This window comes from Athene noctua, chromosome 24 (genome assembly GCF_965140245.1).
Source record: "Athene noctua chromosome 24, bAthNoc1.hap1.1, whole genome shotgun sequence".
NCBI lineage: Eukaryota > Metazoa > Chordata > Aves > Strigiformes > Strigidae > Athene > Athene noctua.
The window spans coordinates 2,132,732-2,153,446 of NC_134060.1; the positions used below are offsets into that span (position 1 = coordinate 2,132,732).

The 20,715-nt window shown below is 47.6% G+C and overlaps 1 protein-coding gene across 1 annotated transcript in view; it reads left to right on the plus strand.

Moving 5' to 3' along the window:
• The window catches only part of CSMD2 (CUB and Sushi multiple domains 2), a 305,387-nt gene that overhangs the window by 181,386 nt on the left and 103,286 nt on the right, over positions 1–20,715 (plus strand). The window contains exons 14-20 of the mRNA XM_074925977.1: positions 6,583–6,909; positions 9,056–9,250; positions 11,774–11,912; positions 12,636–12,823; positions 13,192–13,380; positions 13,585–13,701; positions 19,536–19,751. Of these exons, the coding sequence (XP_074782078.1) occupies positions 6,583–6,909; positions 9,056–9,250; positions 11,774–11,912; positions 12,636–12,823; positions 13,192–13,380; positions 13,585–13,701; positions 19,536–19,751 (1,371 nt within the window). The remainder of the gene's footprint in view (positions 1–6,582; positions 6,910–9,055; positions 9,251–11,773; positions 11,913–12,635; positions 12,824–13,191; positions 13,381–13,584; positions 13,702–19,535; positions 19,752–20,715) is intronic.

The following is a 20,715-nucleotide window of genomic DNA, read 5'->3' on the forward strand; positions in this document are numbered from 1 at the left end:
GGAACGGCTTATGTTAACTCACAAAATGTTTCTCCCTCCTACTGTAAACAGGTTTTCTTTTTCTAGCTAGCATTGGACTTGTTTATCTGCTTGTAGATGCAGTTGCTTTTAGTGGATTTTGAAAGACGAGTAGAAATTCTATTAATTTTTATTTCCAGGCTGGTTTCCTGCGTGCGGTTTTTATTTTTTTGAGTGATGCTTTTATGAAGCACCCTGGTATGATTTTTCTGATATAATGGCAGAGAGATACTCTATCTCCGCCAGACAATTTGTGAAAGGGAGCTGGTAGCTAACCTTAACCTACCAAAACATGTCAACTCTGATCTCTGCAGAGCAGCCGGTCGCATCCCAGGTTCGTGCAGCTGAAAACTTGCCAAGAACCAGGCTCCTTCCCTGCTGGGGCCACTTCCAGAGCTTGGATGGCTTCTGCATTTGTGCAACAGATGTGTGTCCTTCAGGGCCCATTAACACCTTCTGCTTGCCCTTGATCTGAGCTGGGGTCAGAGCAGCGAATCGGTGGTGAAATGCTCCTTCTCCTCAGCCGGTTCCCTGAACCGAGCGGTTGAGATCCAGACTTTCTCTGGCAGGAAGGGAAGCAAATTAAATGAAGGCAGGATTACCGTCATCTCTATATACTGGTGGGATTTGTAGCTTTTGTTAACAACCTTGTTTCACGGTTGCAGCCATGTAAGACCATTCGCTTCCTAATTTTAAGCAGGGCACTTTCCCTCAAAGCCTTGTTCTGCATTGCAGCCCTAGTTTATCAAAGCACTGAAGTTTAAATGCTGGCTCAAGTAGACACACATGCTGAAGTGCTGAGCAGGGATGCACTTAAGCACCTTCTTAGTGACGATGAGTTGGGATATAACTGTCCACCACAAACTCCCCAGGTGGTTTTTTTGTGTCACCTATATGGAAATTTTCCATTTTCCTTTCTGTGACTTTATAAGAGGGTGCTTAGCCAGTCCCTCTGCTCTTCCTTGAGAGTTGTCTCAAGCTGCACATCTTCCAGCCTGCCACTTGTCAGTTGAGTTGTGAAGTGTCCCTTGGGGCCTGTATCTAAGGAAAGCTGACCTCCACCTGGGTCAGACCAGAGCCTGCTTTTCCCTCGATGTTCCTTTGGCAGTGAGCTCTGTCTAGAAGTTGTAGAGCCAGAAGAAACACGCTCCTGCTGCGAGCTGCCGCCCCGCGTGTTCCCTTGGTTTCTAACAAATTGTTAGGGGCTTGGGGTCCTCGTGTGCTCAGCCTGGTTCAGCAGGAAGGTTGCAGGGGTAAGGCTCGAGGGTGTGAGACGAGCCTGGGGTGGTGATCCGGCAGATGCAGGCAGCTCTGAGGGCTCAGCGGGGCTGCTCCTCCCGCAGAGCCTGCACGAGGGGAGGGCTGGAGCTCCGCGCCGGGCACGGGGCTCGGCAGAGGTGCTGCCAGCTGCCCCCTCGGCAGCAGGATGCAGGTTTTTGGGTTGTCTCCATGCTTGTTATTTTACTGATTGTATCAGCTGAACTGTTACCCTGATAGGGTTTCCTGCTGCTGTAAATGAGCTGTCCTGTGCCAAGGCATCTGTCCATGTTCCTGACAGGAATTGCTCAGCCTGATGGGTTGCTTCTCTTAACATGAGTCTGAATCTGAAATGACACTGATGGGTTTTATCAGGCGAGGAGGTTGTCTCTGTCCCCTTCCCCTATCTCTGTATCCAGAAAATGGGAATGTGGTGTGTGTTACGTTGCTGTCTTCAACCTGGTCTGCAAAGTAGTTCCCTTACGTCTTGTTTTACTTCAGTGCTTTATGTGTGGGGTTGGTGCTTGAGAAAGCTGCAAAGGGACATTCCCAGTTTGCAGGTGGAACCGATGTGTGTGAGTTTATCTTCGAGGCTCTTTCTATTGCTCGTGTGGCTGCACCTGCCCCCACCCCCCTAATGACCGTCACACAGCTGCCGTCACCCAGCGACACGCTTCGGGGGGGCCGTGCCCGTTCTGGTGCTGGAGCAGTCACCCTTCACACCCGCAGCGTGCCCAGACCGTGGGACTGGGGGGAAAGACAAGTCCAGCCCCAGCCTGTTGCAGGAGATGAATGTGATGCAGCAGCTGGCAGACGGCGCCGAGCGCTGCAGCGAAGGAAGGATGCGCTGCGAAACCTGGGGGCAGCAGAAGGACAGAGGTACACAGCAGGACCACTAGACGGCTTTGGGGCTTCGGCCAAAAAGTGGCAATTAAACTTCTGTCTTCATGTGGATGCCACCACCCATTCCCAAGACTGCAGAGAGGGGGAGAGTTCCCTTAAAATTTACAGGGACACACAGGAAAGGATCTTGGGTTTGTGCAGAAGCCTTGGAGCACCTCCTGAATAACAGATGGCTGCAGCAACCCTGGCAGACAAGCAGCCCAACGCTGTCCTAGTGGGGATCAGCATCTTCCAGTAAGTTTAAGAAACTTATCTCGTTCCCAGTCACCGTTCCTGTTTTGAGTAGGCAGAAGTGAAACCCTCTTGGTATCGTGGCACTTCTCCCTGTGCACAGAGGCTCCTATACAATCTATTTTAAGTTCACCGATGATATTTTCCTCAAGATCTGCTGCCCAAACCCTGCCTATTTTTCATTATTCTTAACATACCTGCTCTCCCGCCTCCAGTGAGCTGCATGCTGGCAGTGACAGCTACTCCATCAGATTAAGCTGAAGAGTTTGTTGCTCTGAAATTCAGAAAAAGTTCTCCCAGTTAATATTTGCTCTACACTCCTTTCCCTCACCTCCCACTTGCCGTGTTGGTGCCTCAGGGTTTTAAGAAGGAAAAATGCGTTGTGATGCAGATGTGTTTATTGAAACAGCAGTTTCAGAAAGTGGAAGATACAAAATGTAAAGCACTTTTTGCTTTGCAGCTTGAACAGTGCCCTGAGCTTCCAGCACTGTTAGCTATTTGGGACGTAGGCTTCCCTGAGTGAGGCCTGCTGGTTATTAACCAGGCTCCTGCTGAGATCCTGTTTTTCCAGTCCATCAGCAGGCTGTGCCTGGAGAGGGATCTTCTCAGAAAGGAAAGGTAAGGCAGAAAATCCATTACTGTCTTCAACCTCTATCCCAAGTGGTCAGTCTGTGGGATTGATACCTAAAGGCTGAGAGAGAAGTTAGGATGGTTTTTTTATTGTTTCCATGGAGACTGAAATTATTACAGCGATTCCCTGCTTGGTTTTCAGCTCCTGAACCTGGTGCCTTTCGCATTCCCGCGCGTTGCAGGCGTGCCCTGTCCCCGGGATCAGCCCTGGATTCTCACCTGCGGGGTGCGCAGAGGTGCCATTCCTGGGGCCACCAGGCATGGCTCGCAGGAGAAGTGGGGACACTCTGTGAGGAGGCAGCATCTTTTGAAGGCAGAAGAAAAGAGAAGATTTGTGCTTGGACTGACCAGACAAATGCAGAAGTTGCTCCTGGCTGAAGGTGCAGACACAAGCAGCTGTGCTGGTGAACAACTGTCACATGCCTCCGTGCTCAACTCGGCCACGAGCATCTCACACTGGCCCCCTGGGGCAGTGCCCTCGTGCCACAGCCTCCTGTCCCGCTCGACTTCCTAAGACAGGGAGCAATGAGCTGTTCCTTCACTGTTTCACAGCTCTAAATTAAGGCAAAATCATGATAACGCTTGTGATGACTTGATTAAATACCTTGTACTCATTTGTTAATGGCACGGGTCTCGCTGGCTTTGGTGGGAGCTCTGTTTCTACTGAGTCTTGCTGTGATTTATTCTGCTGTATTTAATAAAGGGATTTTTCTTATTGCTTTTGCTGTGCTTGATCAGTAGTAATAATTATTGACAAAGGTCAGCATAGGCTTATAAATCTGAACCTATGTCATGCACGTAATGAAATGTCCTCTTGTAACATTTAAGAACAACACTAATAAATATTAATTCCCATCTCTTAGCTCCAGGCCTCAGAGTCACGGACATTCCTAACGGATGCTGACGGGCAGGCAGCAGGCAGGCAGCGGGCAGGCAGCAGGACTGACCTCTGTCTGTCTGTCACGTTTCAAACGGCTGCTGCCTCCTCGGGGGCACTTTGTTCCCGACCGTCTCGGATGCACAAACCAGCACGAGACACGGAGCGTTCGGCTGTCTCCCACCTTCCTTGGGTGCGATCAGCTTTGTTCTGGTGGCACATCTCAGTGTCTGTGACATATTGTTAAACAGTTTCTGCTTTCATCCGAGTGTCCAGCAAAGCACTTCTGAGAAAGCAGAGAGGCTGACGTGGATCCCGGTGCCAGTGCAGCCCCAGATCAAAAACTCCCCTTTGCGCTGAAGAAAAACCTCTCCTGATTAAAAAGATAAAGAAAAATCTTCACATCACAGACACCGTGGTCTTGGTAATGAACCTTCCGGATCAGTTGTTGGGTCCTGGGTTGGAAGCCGAGCTCCTGCCATGCCAAGGAGAGCTGGTGCGCCTTTGTCACACAGCCTGCAGCTTACCTGCCTGCTTCACTTGCTATTTGATGGAAAATCAAAATTGACATTTACTTCTCTGCAGTGGAGACTTTGGGGATTTTTTTTATCTGGTACTTTTTAATCTGTCGTTTTGTTTTGTCTAGCAAAGGTTAATTTTTACATTCTTCCCTCACTCTACTCTTCTTTTGTCAGCAAGTTCTTTGTTGTTGTTTCCTGAAATGAGCCACCAGTGCTGTGCCGTAATAGCTGCAGTAGCAACTGTACCTCTGTTGCTGGCTGTGGTACTGTAGGTCCTGTATGGATGCTAATTTACCACTTTGGATTTAAAAATATATAGGAGATACCCAGATCCTGTGAGGGGTTCCTACTGCTGAGGTCTTGTGTGTGAATGCATTTCTTTCCTACAACTCTTCCTAGGCAGATTATACCAAGCTTATGCTGACAGAATTATTTGACAGCATCCCTTGATATTTCAGCATCTAGTGAAGAGCCAAAATCCTGAGGATATTTTGCAGTTTGTTTTCTCTTTAATCTGTTCTTTTTGTTGCTGAGAGCAGGAAATAGATTGTGTAGCTCTTAGCCTTGATAACGTCATGGTAATGCCCGTCTTATTTGATCTGAAACCATTAAGTGTTGACGGAAGACAGAGGGAAAATAACAGAGGGAGGGTGAGCATTGAACCAAATAATCATAGAAATGCCAAACTAAAACCAGTCTCATCCTCTGTGCGACGTCCTTTTGCCAGGAATTAGAGAGATACATGTTCTCCTTAATGGATGGTGGGGAAAAAGATGGGTAAAGCATACATATATGAAATATCAAAAGTGTTGGGTAGGTACCACTTAAAAGGCAGCCTTGCTTTTTCAAACTAATGCACCTTGTCAGGTGAAATACAGTATATATTGAAAACCTTTGAGAGCTAAAGATTTTTTCCCATATGCACTCTTCCCCTCAACTTCATTTTAAGACTGGATTTTAATTATTTTCATGGGAATGACCGTCGAGTTTGATGCCTTTTTGGTAACCTGCTAGCCCAGCAGAAGTCAGTGATTTATTTGTAGTGGGCAGGGGAGCTTCCCTGCATCCTGGGCTGTAGGCTGCAGCCTGCCAGCGCTTGCTTGGAGTTGTCCCATCCCCTGGGGACTCGGGCAAAGCTGGGGAAGATTCTTGGGCTCTTCCTTGTCCAGTGCAGTGAAGTCACCATCAAAAACCAAACAGCAGCCTTTGTTTCTCAGTGCTCATTTGGCACAGATGTAAACAGCTGCCCAAGGAGATAGACAAAGGCAAATTGACTCTCAGCTCCTGCTCGGAGGAGTTGGCAATTTATTGCTGTATTGTACAAATATTTAATACAGGGTGGGCCTAGAGTGAGTGCAAGGAGTTCGTCTAAACGCAGGGCGATGGCTTAGGTGCAGTCACATCTGTTGAGGAGCATGAGTGGATAGTGCATTTAGCAAATGAAAAGGTAAGCTGAAAGTGCAGATTTTTGTTTAAAGCAAATCCTGAGAAGTCTGCACTGCACTCGGTTGCATCTGCAGTTCCCCAACACCTCGGGCTGAGGAGCTCGGGTACGGGCAGCAGCGGAGGAGCCTGGACCTCTGTGTGGGCCAACACGAGTCAGATCCTTACCTGGGGTTTTGTAGGTTCTGCTGAGTTGTGGCCACAGCAGCAGAGGTTGCTGCCAAGTCAAACTCCTTTAATATGCTGATTTAGTAGTCACACATTTGATTCTTGTGTAGGTTTTCTCTCAGGGATATGCAGGAAAATTCACCTGCAAAATACCAAATCCCCACCTGGTTGAGTGACATTTTCTTCCTGCAGTAAAAGAAACCTCTACTCCACTGTGCAGGGCATGAAGCCTACACAGACGATAGGAGGTGAACTGTTGGAAAAAGGGACGGTAGTGTGCTAGGCTGGAAAATTGCAAATCAACCAAAACCAGGGACTATTTTGAAGTCGCTTCTTCCCCATGCAAATAAATCACTGACACCTCGCAGTGAATGGAGCACTGAGCCCTTCCTTTCTTGAATCGCCTCTGAGAAGCAAAGCAATTGGGAATTTGCAGGAATTACCCAGCTCAAGGGATAAGGGGGAGGGGGAAACATGACAGAGCAGCTTGTAGGAGCCCCGTGCTGCATGATTGATGGTGATTTCTTATTGCAGTTTCCTGCTTTTTCAACTTCACCACCCCATCTGGGATTGTGCTGTCACCAAATTACCCTGAAGAATACGGGAGCAGCTTGCACTGTGTTTGGTTAATTATAGCTAAACCTGAGAGTCGAATTCACTTGGCTTTCAATGATTTTGATGTGGAGCCTCAGTTTGATTTCTTAGCCGTGAAGGATGGTGGGACTGCGGAGTCTCCGGTGCTGGGGACCTTCTCAGGAAACCAGATCCCCTCCTCGCTGACCAGCAGCGGTCACGTCGCCAGGCTGGAGTTCCAGACTGACCACTCCATGGAGAAGAGAGGCTTCAACATAACCTTCACCAGTAAGTGCCCAATCCTCCCTTCTGGTTTTCATTTCAAGCTCTAAATTCTTCTTGGAGACTAATGGGCAAGGGTTTGATCCCACTGAAACCATTGCAATTCCAGAGTAAGGCTGAAAATTGGGGTTAGTTCAGATCTGCAGTTGGGTAATTTGAGGATTAGTGTCAAGCTTAGAGTTGATGGTGCAAATTTCTTTCCGGCTGTGAAGTTTGTGTTGTCCAGTGGTGTGAAGGAAACAGTTTGGCCCTGAATTAATCTGTCCGTGGAGCAGCCAGGGTTTCTGTTCTCCCATCAGCCAGCAGCTTGTTGGGTTGTGTGGGCTTTCTGCTCTCCCTCTGCCCGGTTCTGCTCGCTGAGGTGAGACAACGCTTTGTGGACAGCTTGATGCAGATTAGGAGGAACTATTAGGTCTCGGGTGGTTGTGTTCATCACTCAATACTATCGTCATTTGCTGACACCTAAAGCTATGCAAGACTTTGAAGATAAAGGATAACGTAGCAACGTCTTATAATATAAAGCCTTGAAACTTCCACAGATATATTTGGCTTCATGTAAGTCCAGTCTTCAAATCTCAGATGAATGCCATGGTAATTTTATCCTCATATTGTCCTATAATTTTCTAAAGAGCATTATTAAACCTATTCAGCAGAACTGATAAATTACTTTGCTATAATAGCCTTTAGTGGCACAGCTAAATTAATAGCCTTTCTAGCTATGATTGCAAATCCTCCATTTAAAAAAAAAATAAAAAAAAAAAATCAGAGGTCTTAAGGAATCATTTGCCACACTACAGCAGGCTGAAGGCTCATCAGATGAAATAGCTTGTGTGTGGTGGTGTCATGTACCCAGGAGTGAGTCCTGGATCCTGCACGCGGGGAGACGCCGGCGGCGCCCGAGCTGGGGGCTGTGCCTCTCCCCTGCAGGAAGATATTTTTTATTGTTGTAAATGACTCTTAAGTACGCGCGAGTTAATCTCTTCTGACTGCTCCAACAACCCAAAGGGAGCTCCTGAGCCTTTCTCAGACACGTTGCCATCCTGCCCTTCAGGTTAGGTGTGAGAGGGGCGACAGCGTACCGCTACGAGGGGTGGACACGGGGCGCAAGGAAGGATCCAGCCCCTGCTTCCCCCCCCAGCACTGTATTGAACAGGGTGCTACAGGGGTCACGATGCTCTGTAAGAAATCCAGAACTCACCTGAATTTGGTCAGATGCATTCAAAATACTGAAAGCACGCGTGTGTAATTCATCTGGAGGCTTGAATCTTTAATGTGCAGCTCACCTCTGAAGACCACCTCCCAGCGTATGAAGGTTTAGGACATAGTTACGCACTTGATGGGGAATTAAGGCTACAGACTGACTTCCTGATTGGTTGGCTGGCCTAGATTTTAACTGCCAGAAAAGGACAGGCCTTTAAACAGAGCTTTGCGTCTGTGCAATCCCACGTGTAACTGCGCAGCACCTGGGGAGGTAATTGCTGTGTGTCCTTTTGTTTTATCCTGGTAACGATGACAAGCAAGGTCGGGGACTGTATGGCAGTCAGTCACAGAACATGCTGGGAGAACCCTTACTTTTAACTACAGGGTCTTGAAGCTTTCTTTTTTTTTTTTTTTTTCCTCATTAATGGCAAACTTAGGTTCCATCTAGGCAGGTGTGTGCACTGTGGTATTTTTAGAGTTTTCAAAAATCTTTCTCTATTTTGAGTGGTTTTGTATTTTCACATGCGAAAGGTGTCTAAGATGATAACTTGGTTCTGCAGGCTCTTTTCTGACCCCTGTTGCTGCTGTGTCAGCACCTCTGCCATGCAAATGGTTTTAATTTCATCCTCCTCTCTCTGGTTGCGAATGAACACTGGCAGCAGAGACAGGGAGCAGAAAAATTTAAGTGATTTCAGTTAGATGAGAAGCTGAACGGTGGGAACGCATACTTGGGTGTCTGGGATGACAGTGGGCCAAACTCAATTCTGTGGTGTTTGGCCTTCTCTGCGAGGAAGGTTTGATGTCCAGGGGCAAGGTTGAGTGCTGTTGTCTCCACGGGAAAGACGTGAAACTGTCGTTTAATTCCTGAATTTGTGGTCCAGTATACTTATTGTTTGAATTAGAGGCGAGGGAAACAAGTTACTCACTGTTTTTTCTTCTCTTTCCCTCTCAGCATTTAGGCATAACGAATGCCCTGACCCTGGCGTGCCTGTGAATGGCAAGAGGTTTGGTGACAGCCTCCAGCTTGGCAGCTCGGTGTCCTTCCTTTGTGATGAGGGCTTCATTAGGACCCACGGCTCAGAAACCATCACCTGCATCTTGAAGGAAGGAAACGTGGTGTGGAACAACGCAGTGCTCAGATGCGAAGGTAAATTTGAGCATCTTTCCCACTGGTCTGCCCATGCGATCTGGAGGGGGAATGATCTGGTGTTTGGAGCCTTGTGGGGGAAAAGGATAATGGTTTTGTGTTTCAAGGTCCTGGTCAGATAACCCGTAGTGAAGGTGGACAGTGCTGGCCTTGTGGGAGACCTTTTGCCGTTGTACAGGCAGAGGTATTTGTTGCTGGGTGCTGAAGGATCCTGGGACATTAGGTCTGACCCTCAGCTTCTGTTATGGCCAGGATTTTGCGGAGCTCTGGAAGGTGGTGTCTGCACAGAAGAGTTTGTTTAAGAGGAAGTGCCAGTCCCGTAATTACTGAGCTCAGTTTGTTTTCTAATTTTTTGTGAAATGAGTGACGGGGATTATTTTTATTAGCTCAGTTCTTGTTAAAACAGGTGTTTTTCTAATAACTATAATAAAAGGCTTTGGTTTACTGATGACTAAAAGCTTCCCTGCTACTCTTGTCACGAAGGGAATTAAAGAACAGAGAATGGAAGATACGTGGCAGTATTTTTTCTGTCCTCGCTTTTGATACTTTTGAAACGTATAATATTTATATAACGAAAGAAGCAAAAGGTACAGATCTTTCCTGTGAAAAGCGAGCTCATTGCTGCAAACATTTGTACACACACAGAGACCTTCGGCGTGTCTCTGTCAGTGCGGTCCATCAGTCCTGTCTAATGGACAATTTTGCATTTACATTTCTTTCCCACAACAGCTATGATAGCCAACCCCGAAAGGAGGGAGATGGGTTGAATTATAAAGGCTTTAATACAGATTTCAAAGCTTTTTCCTAGTCCTTTAAAGCTTCTACTATGGAAAAGAGAAGAAAGAGCTCATTAGAAGTGAAAAGTCTTCCTCTGCCCTCTGTTCTCGGGGAAGTGATGCCCTGCACTGGTATTTACAGCAATTTGAATAGCAAGTACTGTGCTATTGAGAAAGAGTGCTGTAATATTGAGAAATTTCAGTAATTGGTCCTGCATTGTTCAAGTGGATGAGCAGCAGAAATTGCACAATCTAGTCCATTGTCTTTCAGATTGAAAGAAGGAGGTATCAATTGTCTTCAATAACTTTTATATAAGAAGAAGGCTGGACTTTTTTATGTTCTTGTATAATTTTTCTTTTGCGGGGAGCTGACAATAAAATGTCTGTAGGTTTGATTCAGGCTTTCCCATTACTTTCACAAGCATGAGCCTTTAAGTTTATGTCTTTGTAAGTGTAGAAGGGAAACATACATTAAATAATACACTTTTAATCAACTTTTATCTTTGGAAGCTTTGATAACCTTATGCCATTAACTTGTGCTTTTTTCTCTGTGATCACAGTGGTGATTTCTTTGACTTACCCTTCAGTATGCACTCGATTAAGTGTACGTTTTAATTAGCCTTTTTAAACAAGGAGGAAGTATATAGATCTAAAGTACTGTTTAGCACTTGAGAAAATTAATGGGATAGAAAGAGACCTAAAAAAAGAGTTGAAAGATGGATAGAAGTCCTGACAGGAAATTTTGTAGCTTTGGGGCAGAGAGGAGCCTCTTGTTCAAAAATAATTGGCTCGGATCCAGTTGAGATCAACAGACTTTCATCTAGCATCCTTCAGATCAGCAGTGAAGGTTTTAGGCCCAGCCTTACGTAGGTGTTTAAGGTCACATCAAGCGTGACATTCCGTAGCCCTTGCGCCGAGCTGGCCCCGGGGCTGCCCCTCGGTTGGTGCTTCAGGAGGAGCCGGGTGGGAGCCGAGTGCTGGGGGGCGATGGGTCTGGGCTGCCCCCGGAGCTCCCTGGGGCTGGGACGTGCTCACGCCGTCGTGTGAGGTGTGTGACCAGCAGCTGTGACTTGGCGGGACATGAAGAAACACCTGGGGGGTGGATCCTGCAGGGTGCTGAGCAGGAGGAACACAAACTCACAGGAGCAGACACGCTTTTTCATCCCGCCTGAATTATTTTTTTTTTTAGAGGACAATACATTGCTGTTATATAGGGCTCTAGGATTTTGCACTTCTGATCCATCAGATCCAGTGTCCTTTTTTCCAGAAAAGATAACAATATGCTTTCAGCTTCTGCTGATGGCACAAGGGACCACAGTGTGGAACAAATGCCATAGTCTTGTGATGTCCCTTGTGGTAGAAAAGACATGACTCAATTACCACAGATAGGAAAGATTTTCTGGCACCTGCAGCTACTGAAATGCAAACTGACCTTGCAGTTTTCTCTGGGTTTATATCTAATAATTATTATTATACCCTGTTCCCTGAGAGCCACTGCACAAGGTCGGACTAGTGACTCCCACAGATCCAGTAGCAGGCTGCTACATCTTCAGTTTCACCAGAGAAGGCAGTTCTTTACCAACTAGTGGTGTTATTTCATCTGGTTCTGGTTATTTGTAACATGTGAGAAATAAAAATGCATGGAAGCTGTTGCGTGGCAGGACAGCACTGCAGACTGGTATGTCTGTTCGGGCCACAGCTTCCGTGATGCTTTTCACCTGAATTGTGCCTTTTTCCTTGTCCCCAGCACCATGTGGGGGCCACCTGACATCACCCAGCGGAACCATCCTGTCCCCTGGCTGGCCTGGCTTCTACAAGGACTCCCTGAGCTGCGCGTGGGTCATCGAGGCCCAGCCGGGCTACCCCATCAAGATCACCTTTGACAGGTGCTCACCCTGCTCAAAAGTTTCCTATTTGTGGTTGGTTTTGGTGGTTCCAGCAGCGTTGAGCTGTAGCTGCCCCCAGAAGGAAAGCGAACGAACTGCTCGGCATTACGTGTGACAGTGAAGTTCTCTTTTTTTTTTTTTTTTTTAATTATCTCCTGACAAGACGTTAAAAATTCACCTAACATTCAAGAAGGCAAGGTGGAAAATGGTGATTTTCCCCTTCTTGTTTTGACAAATTCCTGCTAATTTGCAGTGCTATTTTAGACAGACGTAGGACACGTTTTTGGAGGCTGAGCTCCCACGTGTTCAGCCTTGCTGGGAAGAAGCAGCAGCGAGGATCTGGCCCTGGGTCTGGGGTGCCGAGGCCCTTGGCTCACCCTGGATTTCCCTGGGTGAGGGGGGGGGACTTGTGCTTTCCTGAACCCGGTTCTGCACGTCTGAGAGGTGATTGTTCACGTGGTGTAAGATGCTGGGTGCTGCTAAGACTGTTCGGCGTCAGCAGATGAAGCAGGTGAAGGATCAGAAAAAGCCAAAACGCGTAGGAGGGGGATGACACGTTCTCAGTAAGATGCTCAGCCAGCCCGAGGCCGGGCAGTAGAAACGGACCCACATGTGGCCCCGTGGCCTGTGCTGCCTTTTAGTCATTCGAGCCCATTCAGGACTGCAGTGAAGGGAAATGAGCAATGCTGGTTTTTCACAGACATGTTCTTGTGTCCCTTTCAGATTTAAGACAGAGGTGAATTACGACACCCTGGAAGTGCGAGACGGCCGGTCCTATTCTTCCCCGTTGATAGGTGTCTATGATGGGACTCAGGTGCCCCAGTTCCTCATCAGCACCAGCAACTACCTCTACCTCCTCTTCACCACTGACAAAAGCCACTCTGACATAGGCTTTCAGATCCGATATGAAAGTAAGTGCAAGTTATTCATGTAATTATGCGCTCTCCAGCAGCACAATGGACTCAATCAGAGGCCCATTGGACTCGCTTCTCCCCTTTGCCAGGCAGCACTTTTACAGTGATTGGAGAACGTGAAGCTATTGCAAGTGAAAGAGCAGTCTCTGCTTTTTTTGACCATCTTGGTTGTTTAGAGTTTTTTATTTTAGCATCCACAGAATATTACTGGTTTTAGGAGGCAGAGTTGAGTCCCTCTGTCCGTTCCATGCACTTACTTCGGGGTTAACCAGTAGGACTGTGAAGGAGCCGACAGGAGGAGCTGGGCTTGCCCCCAGGCTGATCACCTCCACTGAGTGGCCTGACTCAGGGTTTGTTTGCCGCAGCTGTGAAGCTCCAGTCAGACCACTGCTTGGATCCGGGGATCCCAGTGAACGGCCAGCGCCATGGGAATGATTTCTACGTGGGAGCGCTGGTGACGTTCAGCTGCGACTCAGGCTACACGCTGAGTGACAATGAAGCCCTGGAGTGTGAGCCAAACTTCCAGTGGAGCCGACCGCTGCCCAGCTGTGAGGGTAAGAAGATAACATCTGCAGGGGGTGGCAAGCCCTCCGTTGGCAGATCTACTGCAAAAGCAAAGCAGAAGTTGAGAAGTTGGCAGTGACACTTGATCTGTGTGTTTTGTTTGATTTTGATGGGTTGGGCTTTGTTCTGACATTCAGAACTAATATTCTTCCAGCTGACAATGGGGTTTGAGTTCTTTAATTCTTTTTTTGCAGCTCTATGTGGAGGTTACATTCGTGGTTCCAGCGGTACCATCTTATCCCCTGGCTTTCCTGATTTTTATCCAAATAACTTGAACTGCACATGGACAATAGAAACATCACATGGAAAAGGTGAGAAGCCTTTAGCTTACAGTGGGTTTAGAGATGGGTTTGGAGAACGGTGGTCAGTGGGAGACAAGTGCTCCCTGTGTAAACCAGGAGTCTCTCAGTGAAGTATCCATGTGCTTGGCCAGTTGCCATTCTTGCCACCACCCAAACGTTGTCTCTGGACAAGACGTGGAGAGTTTTGGTGTCACATCTCTTAATCCTTTTAAAGTGGAGAGGATTAAGAGGGAAAGATGGTCCCGTATCAAACCCCCAGATCTGAGAGCCTGTGCCAGGCATTATCTACAGTTTCAGCCCTTTGTGGCTGTGTCCCCTGGAGAGTTCACTGGAGTTTGGATCCTGCTGTTGCTGGGAACACCACACAGAGGAAAGGGGAGAGCTGCTGCTGGCCCCACTGCACTAATGTTTGGGACTCGACAGTGCTTTCAGCCTTAATTCACTTTGTGGTGCAGGATCACTATCTATGTATCCTTCTACAGATGGAGAAGTGGAAGCATGTAGTAAATCATTTCCAGACATGGGATGGAACTCAGGCTCTCAGTTCCCAGCTCTGTCCTAGTTCTGCAGCTCTCATTTCCCCGCTAACTAGGAATATTGCCAGCATAGAGACAAAGTGCAGGTCTATTTAGTCCAATCTCCTGTGCAGCACAGGCCAATCTTTTGTCTTGGAGGAACATTTCAAGAAAATGTATCACAGAGGATTAGAGAGCAAGTTTTATATGCAAGGGTGGGAGGTAATTTCTCCTGATCCAGTCAGTATCTGCCTGGGGTAAGCACAAAGGGTATAAACCCTTTACGTAACTTTATGCACTCTTATATAACCGTCTCGTCGTACTGGATATCAGCACGATGGGAGCTATCATGAGCCCATTTTGCAAATACCATTTGTATTACAGCAAATAAACTTGTCAATGAACAGCACAGTGCATTAAGGGAACAATCACACGCTGTGAAAAGTATTCTGTTGAGTAGCAGCAATCCACTCTTCATTAATCCACTCTGCCTTGGATTCAGCTCTCCGACGAGACCCTGCATTATCCTGTAGCTAAGCACGACACAGCAAACTGACACTCTTTTATATGAGAAAGTGCAACTCTGATGGCCTGTGTGCTTTTATGCCAACATCAGAAGAAAGTCTTCTGACCAAGCTAAGCAAGGCTCAAAAAACCACGGTGTGTTTTCAGGTAGTGGGTGGAGGTATGTCTGCACAAGTCTTAGGGGCTTTTTGTCCCCTGCCCTGTAAAAGATGCTGCTGTGGCCAGTTCAGTAGTACAGGAAACAGCACATCCCTTAGAGCAGTTCAGAGTGATGCTGCTCTGGATCATCCAAGGAATTCAGCCCTGGGTCTGACCCTCTTGAACTGGCCCATGTTTGTCGCACTGGGAGAAGTTGAGCTCGCTGGAAAGCTGGTCCTAGCTTTAGCGGTCTGAAGCCGATGGAACTTCTTTGGAGATTCTAGCCTTAGCTGCAGGTAATGAATATTAGGAAATGAAACCATGAGCAGGTCTGTAAATCCAGCTAGTTGTAGAGGAAGTTTATAGGACTCCAGGTCTTTGACGAGAGTTTCAGATCTTCTTACCAGGTTCCACCGGAACGGTGACAATACGATTCGTTGAAAAGTTGAGTGGTATAGAAGAATCTCTAATGAAAGGAGCATGTTCATGCTGTGTTTCCTTTGATATTTTCATCCCTGTCCTTATCCACTGCTGGTATCCTTTTTTTCAAGGTTGCTTTCCAGGAGCTCGTTGGAATGAACTGCAGCACGTGGTGGGATCCTCTCCTGGGGCCGGTGCCAGGCCGTGGCTGCCAGCACAGTGCTTCACCCCGGGCAGAATCACCCTCCGGGCACTTGGGGAGCTTTCTGGGCTGGAAAAGCTTCGCCCAGGCAGCTGCTCAGATGCAGGAAAGCTCCAAATCCAGTTAGAGGTTAGGGCGAGGGGAGAGGATAGATAGAGGATGTTGTACAGTTACAGTGAGCTGGCGTTTAGCCAACTTAAACGTCAGGAACACCTCTCCTTCCCTGTCCCTGTAGTTCAGGTAAGCTGTTTATTTACCCGCGCAAGGAAAGGAGGAGACAAACAGATAGATGTCCTTTTCTCTAATGCTTTGTGTGAGGTGTTGAAATGTATTTCGATGCTGGGCTGTGTTGGTGGGAGTATACCTACACATACATACACATCCTTTCTCTTGCAACAATATTCTGTCTCTCTTAGTGATCTACTTCCTCAGCCGTCGCTGTGTTAAACTGCTGTGTAATGCATTGCAACAAGCTTCTCCCAGCTCTCCTCAGCATTCCTGCAACGTTTCTTCTCATTCTTCAGTAAAGAGCAGTGGAACAGAGTGATCCCGAGTCAGAGCAGTAGCCACTGAATTGGAATGAGTTTAGTCCTTGGAGAACAGAACAGGCTTCAAAAAAAAGGCGTCGGCGAAGCCCGTTCTCGGCTGACTTCATCGGCAGCGCTCTTGCAGTGCAGCTCTTCTCTCTGTGCTGCGTCCCTGCCTTCGGTTTTCTGCTCCTGGGGACCACTGGGTGCATCAGTGATCACTGGGTAAATTTGGTGCTTGCTGAAGCCAGAAGCTTTAAGAGTTCTGCTGCGAGCAGGGGATAGATTTACGTGACTTAAGTGTTTGCCGTTGTACCTGATTTTTCTTGTTCGAGTTTCGCCTTTCCCACAAATAAAATAGAACCAGAGTTCAGGGCTTGTGCCTCCCAGTCCACTGGACTATTCCCTGCCAGTCCAGGGACCGAGCAGGGATGAGCTGCATCCTCACAGCTGCTCCCAAGTTAGTCACTCCCAGATCTTTATGAATCTCTCACACGTGGCCAGCACACGAGTCCCCTAACTGAAATGACTTGGTTGGTATAATAGTTACTTTTATGTGACTGCAGACACTGATTTACTTTGTGGACTCATGAGCTGTACAATTTGAGTTTAAAAGCAGCTTAATTTTAAAGGTATTTAAATGCTTAAAGGGAGACTATTATTTTTAATCTGAAAACTTCAAAGTGATTTCTTTTCCCTATAATTTGTTTTGTTGTTTCTTTTACAGAGAATGGAAAAAAAACTGCATTTGCAGAGACATTTTGTGCCACAGTAAATTTCAGACCAGAGCAAAGGTTTAATCAGTCACAAATCCTTTAAAATGAGTTTATAATTATCCCTTACAGCTACAGTTACACAACCCCTAACTGGCTCTGCTGCTGGAGAGGCCTTGTGCCCTGTGATTGGAGTTGTTAGCAGACCTGGAGTCAGGGGCTGTCCTCCCAGTTCTGGGGACTGAATTATGCTTGTGTTTCTCTGGTGGTGTGTTGATTTTGGTGGAGTGATATTATTTCTATTCCTTAGACTGGGTTCTGTAAAACCGAGGGTATACATTTACTGTCAGTTGATAAAGAGGTAAAACTTAAGATGTTCTGTATTCGCTGCATCTCACCAAGTTTTCAGGCCAAAAGAGGTCATATCTATTTTCAATTGACTATACCGCTGGTAAGAATAATAAACATTTGTAAACCATTGGACGTTTCCTACCTTCGTGAAGTTTTGCGGGGGGAACGGTGGAACTGAAAATTTTCTGTGGGGCTCCGTATAATATTTACCTGGATATAAGGAAGGAATTGTCAAAGTCAAGACCCCTTTTAGTCCTCACTAAGCAGTGGGTCACACGAACACTTCTGCCTGGGATGCTGGAGGTTATCAAGGTGTGATGAGCTGCTGTGCAGCGATTAACGGTGGGGAGAGAACGGGGCGGGTGAGGTGACCCAGAGAGCTTCTGCCCAGTGCAGTGATTTCCATGGGAAAGGCTCCGGGTTGGTTACCAGCCTCTCTGACCTTCATTTCGTGGAAGGAAACTGCTTGCATGTGACCAGTAAACCTTCAAAAAGAAATTGGGTAGACATAGGGATAAATGGAATGTTGAGAGTTATAATTTGATGCTGACAAAAACCTGTTGGGATGGATATTAAATCTCATGCTCCAGAGCTTTAATCAATCTCTAGGTTGGTCTCATCCTGATCTCCAGAAATTAATGGGGAGTGGGGAGCAAGGAGATTATTCCTCTGATCCTTATTTACAGATTTCCTGCGCTTGCTTTTGAAGCAGCTGATGCTGTGTTTTGGCAGAGATGGGATGCAGAGCAAGACAGCCCTTGGGTCTCCCCAGGCTGACAGTCTCTGTTTTGTTAATCATTGGCTTAAATGAAATAACTTGGTCGTGCCACTGGGCACTCCTGATGCGTGCGAGGAGGTAGGGATCTAACTGTGACTAATGAAGACCAGATTACAGCGCTTGTGTTTGCGTGGAGGAGTCTCTTGCTCTACAAATAGCCCTGTCGAGTTCAGTGGGGTTAGGAGGAGTGTAAAGCCCAAATCAGCATGAGGGGGGGCGGGCTCAGGAGCTTGCCCCTCGGTGCTCAAAAAGTGTGTGAAGATCTTTGGATGAGAGAAGCCATATAAATGCAAAGAGGCTTTTTTATTGCTAGGCATCGCTTTAGCTTGTTAACTCCGTGTGAGGGTGATGTGACGGGGTTTCAGATGTAAGATCCTGCTTTGCTTTGCGCTCTGAAAGCTGTCGCTGCCGTTTTTTGTTTTTCAAAGATGGATTTATTTTCCAGAGAGTAACTGTTTCTAATTGCATTTGAATTCCAGCATGAAAAATGACCTAGCTGGAGACTTCTGCAAAAGCCTGAAGTACTTACTGGTTTGTGTCTGTAGGTGTGAAGGATACTTTTAGAATAATCCATTACTCCTTTCTTACTCATTTACAAATGCATCAAGGTCACAGCCTTCTCACCAAAATGTTTCAAATTGTTGAAATTGAATTTGGAAGGAGAGATAAAATAGTTTTCCTGTGTTTGCCTGTTCTTTCTGTAGCTGGATCTGGCGTGGGTTTTATTTTTGTCAGTATAATGTGGATACAAGTGTGGGATTCGCTTTGCTTCTGGGTTCTGTTAAAGCTGGCAAGACCTGGGCTACCCGCCCTGTGCCTGCCTCGCCCAAACCCGCGGTGCGTGCGCGTGGGCTTCCCAGCACCGTGTGCCTCGGAGGGGGCAGCGGGTCCTGGGAGTGGGTCCCAAGCGGGGAAGGGGTGGCCGCAGCCCCCTTCCCGCGGGACGGGGCTGGGCTGGGCCCTGGGGGGAGCGTGGCCGCACGACGTGGCCCTTCTGTGGGGGATGCACGTGGCGCAGGAGCCGCGTGGGGCTGTGGAACACGCTCTGCCCCCCACGGCGGCTCCTTTGTGCCCCAGCCCCGGGGCCCAGCACTCAGTCCCATCCCAGGGGGGTACAGGAATCCCTGCAGTCACGCCGCTGACATACTTTATTTTCTGGAAAAGCCTCCCTGACCTTGATACTTGGCTTAAGTTCTATTTTACTACGGATGAATTCCTTCTGGAACATACTTGGGTTTGTTGTTTTCAAGTCCTCGCAGCTCCAGCTTTTGCTGCTCTCACTATGTATCAAAAGGTCAACACTTTTAAAATAAAATACTCCTTCAAGCTGCCGGGCTCGGTCCTTTCTGCTGCTGATCCGTCCCTCGAGCGAGCCTGTGTCATCTCTGTTCCTGTGTTACAAAGGCACAGGAATCGGAGATCTTAACTGCCTTCCGCTGTTCTGGGCCTTGTACCATACCCTTGTTTTACTTTTTTAATCTGTTTCCTTCCTAACGTGAGTGTGTCTGTGGGTTTCAGTGTGCTTTTCCTTCTCAGTTGGGCTGCTGTCACTGGGAGACGAGGAATCCATTCCGGTGGTGTGTCTGGGAGAGGAGAGGGGCCTTGGCTCTGGGACAGAGGGCTGCCAGACAAACACTGCTGGCTGAAGCCATCTCTGGTTTTCCTCCCTTGCAGGTGTGTTCTTTACCTTTCATACCTTTCACTTGGAGAATGGCCACGACTACCTCCTCATCACCGAAAATACCAGCTTTGTGCAGCCACTGAAGCAGCTGACAGGGTCCCGGCTCCCTGCCCCGCTGAGCGCGGGGCTCTTCGGAAACTTCTCTGCACAAATTCGCTTCATCTCAGACTTCTCCATGTCCTATGAGGGCTTCAACATCACCTTCTCAGGTAAGAACAGGGGTGGATAAAGCCTTCGTTCTTGCCCTTTCCCATTTTTCTGCAAATCTTGGGAATAATTTTCCGCTGGTGCAGTTGCGTGTGATTTGGCTCACTGGTGATCGCTCCTCTTGTTGCCCCAGTAAATTATTCCAGCGTTAAACCACATTTCTTATCCCAAGAAATAGTCTTCTTGCAGTCCCCATATCGCCAGATGTAGCAATTTTGCCTGCCTTGAGCCCCAGTAGATGACTGGATTGAACCCACTGGAACTAAATCCCTCCTTAGACGTGTTTGTTGCTTTCTCCCTCCTTGCCCTGTTGTCTTTTCTGCTCTGTTTAGGGACAGAGTTTCAGCTCACGTTTTCTTGGGGTGTACTATCCCTCGTTCCTCCAGATGCCTGCCTTCATGTTTATCAGAGGAAAATCACTGCAGTAGGTACAGCATTTCCAACGTGGGAAGCTGGGACAGATGGGATCTTTTGGAAGGCAGTGTTGAGCAATCTGGACTTCTTGGATAAGGAGCAAGGCAGAGCTGGTCACTCCCATTGTCCGTCTGGTCTCTTTTTTCCTTTGGCTCGTTGCTCCACTTGGATGCTCATGCAGTGACCCAGCCCCTGCAGCTGGCTTCAGCCTGTCTGTGCTGTAACACGTGCCTCGTGTAGCCTAGGCCAGGGTTCCAGGAGCCCACAGGCATTGCTGGGGATCTGGAAACAGGATTTTCTCTTGCTGGGCAGGCTCTAATTGACTTGCTCTAATAGCAAATGAAAAGAGAGACCCCGGTGCACATAGCAGGGCGTCAAGGGACTTGGGATTTGGCCGACTGCAGCTCCCCTCCTGCCCCTGCTGACCTGCTGAAGATCTGGCTGTGTGAGACAACTTCTGCCCCAGTAACTTCCAGTAAGCCAGTTCACTCCTGCGCTTGCTGAGCTAACTACAGGATGCTGGTTTCTTCAAATGAAATTCTGGATTTTCAG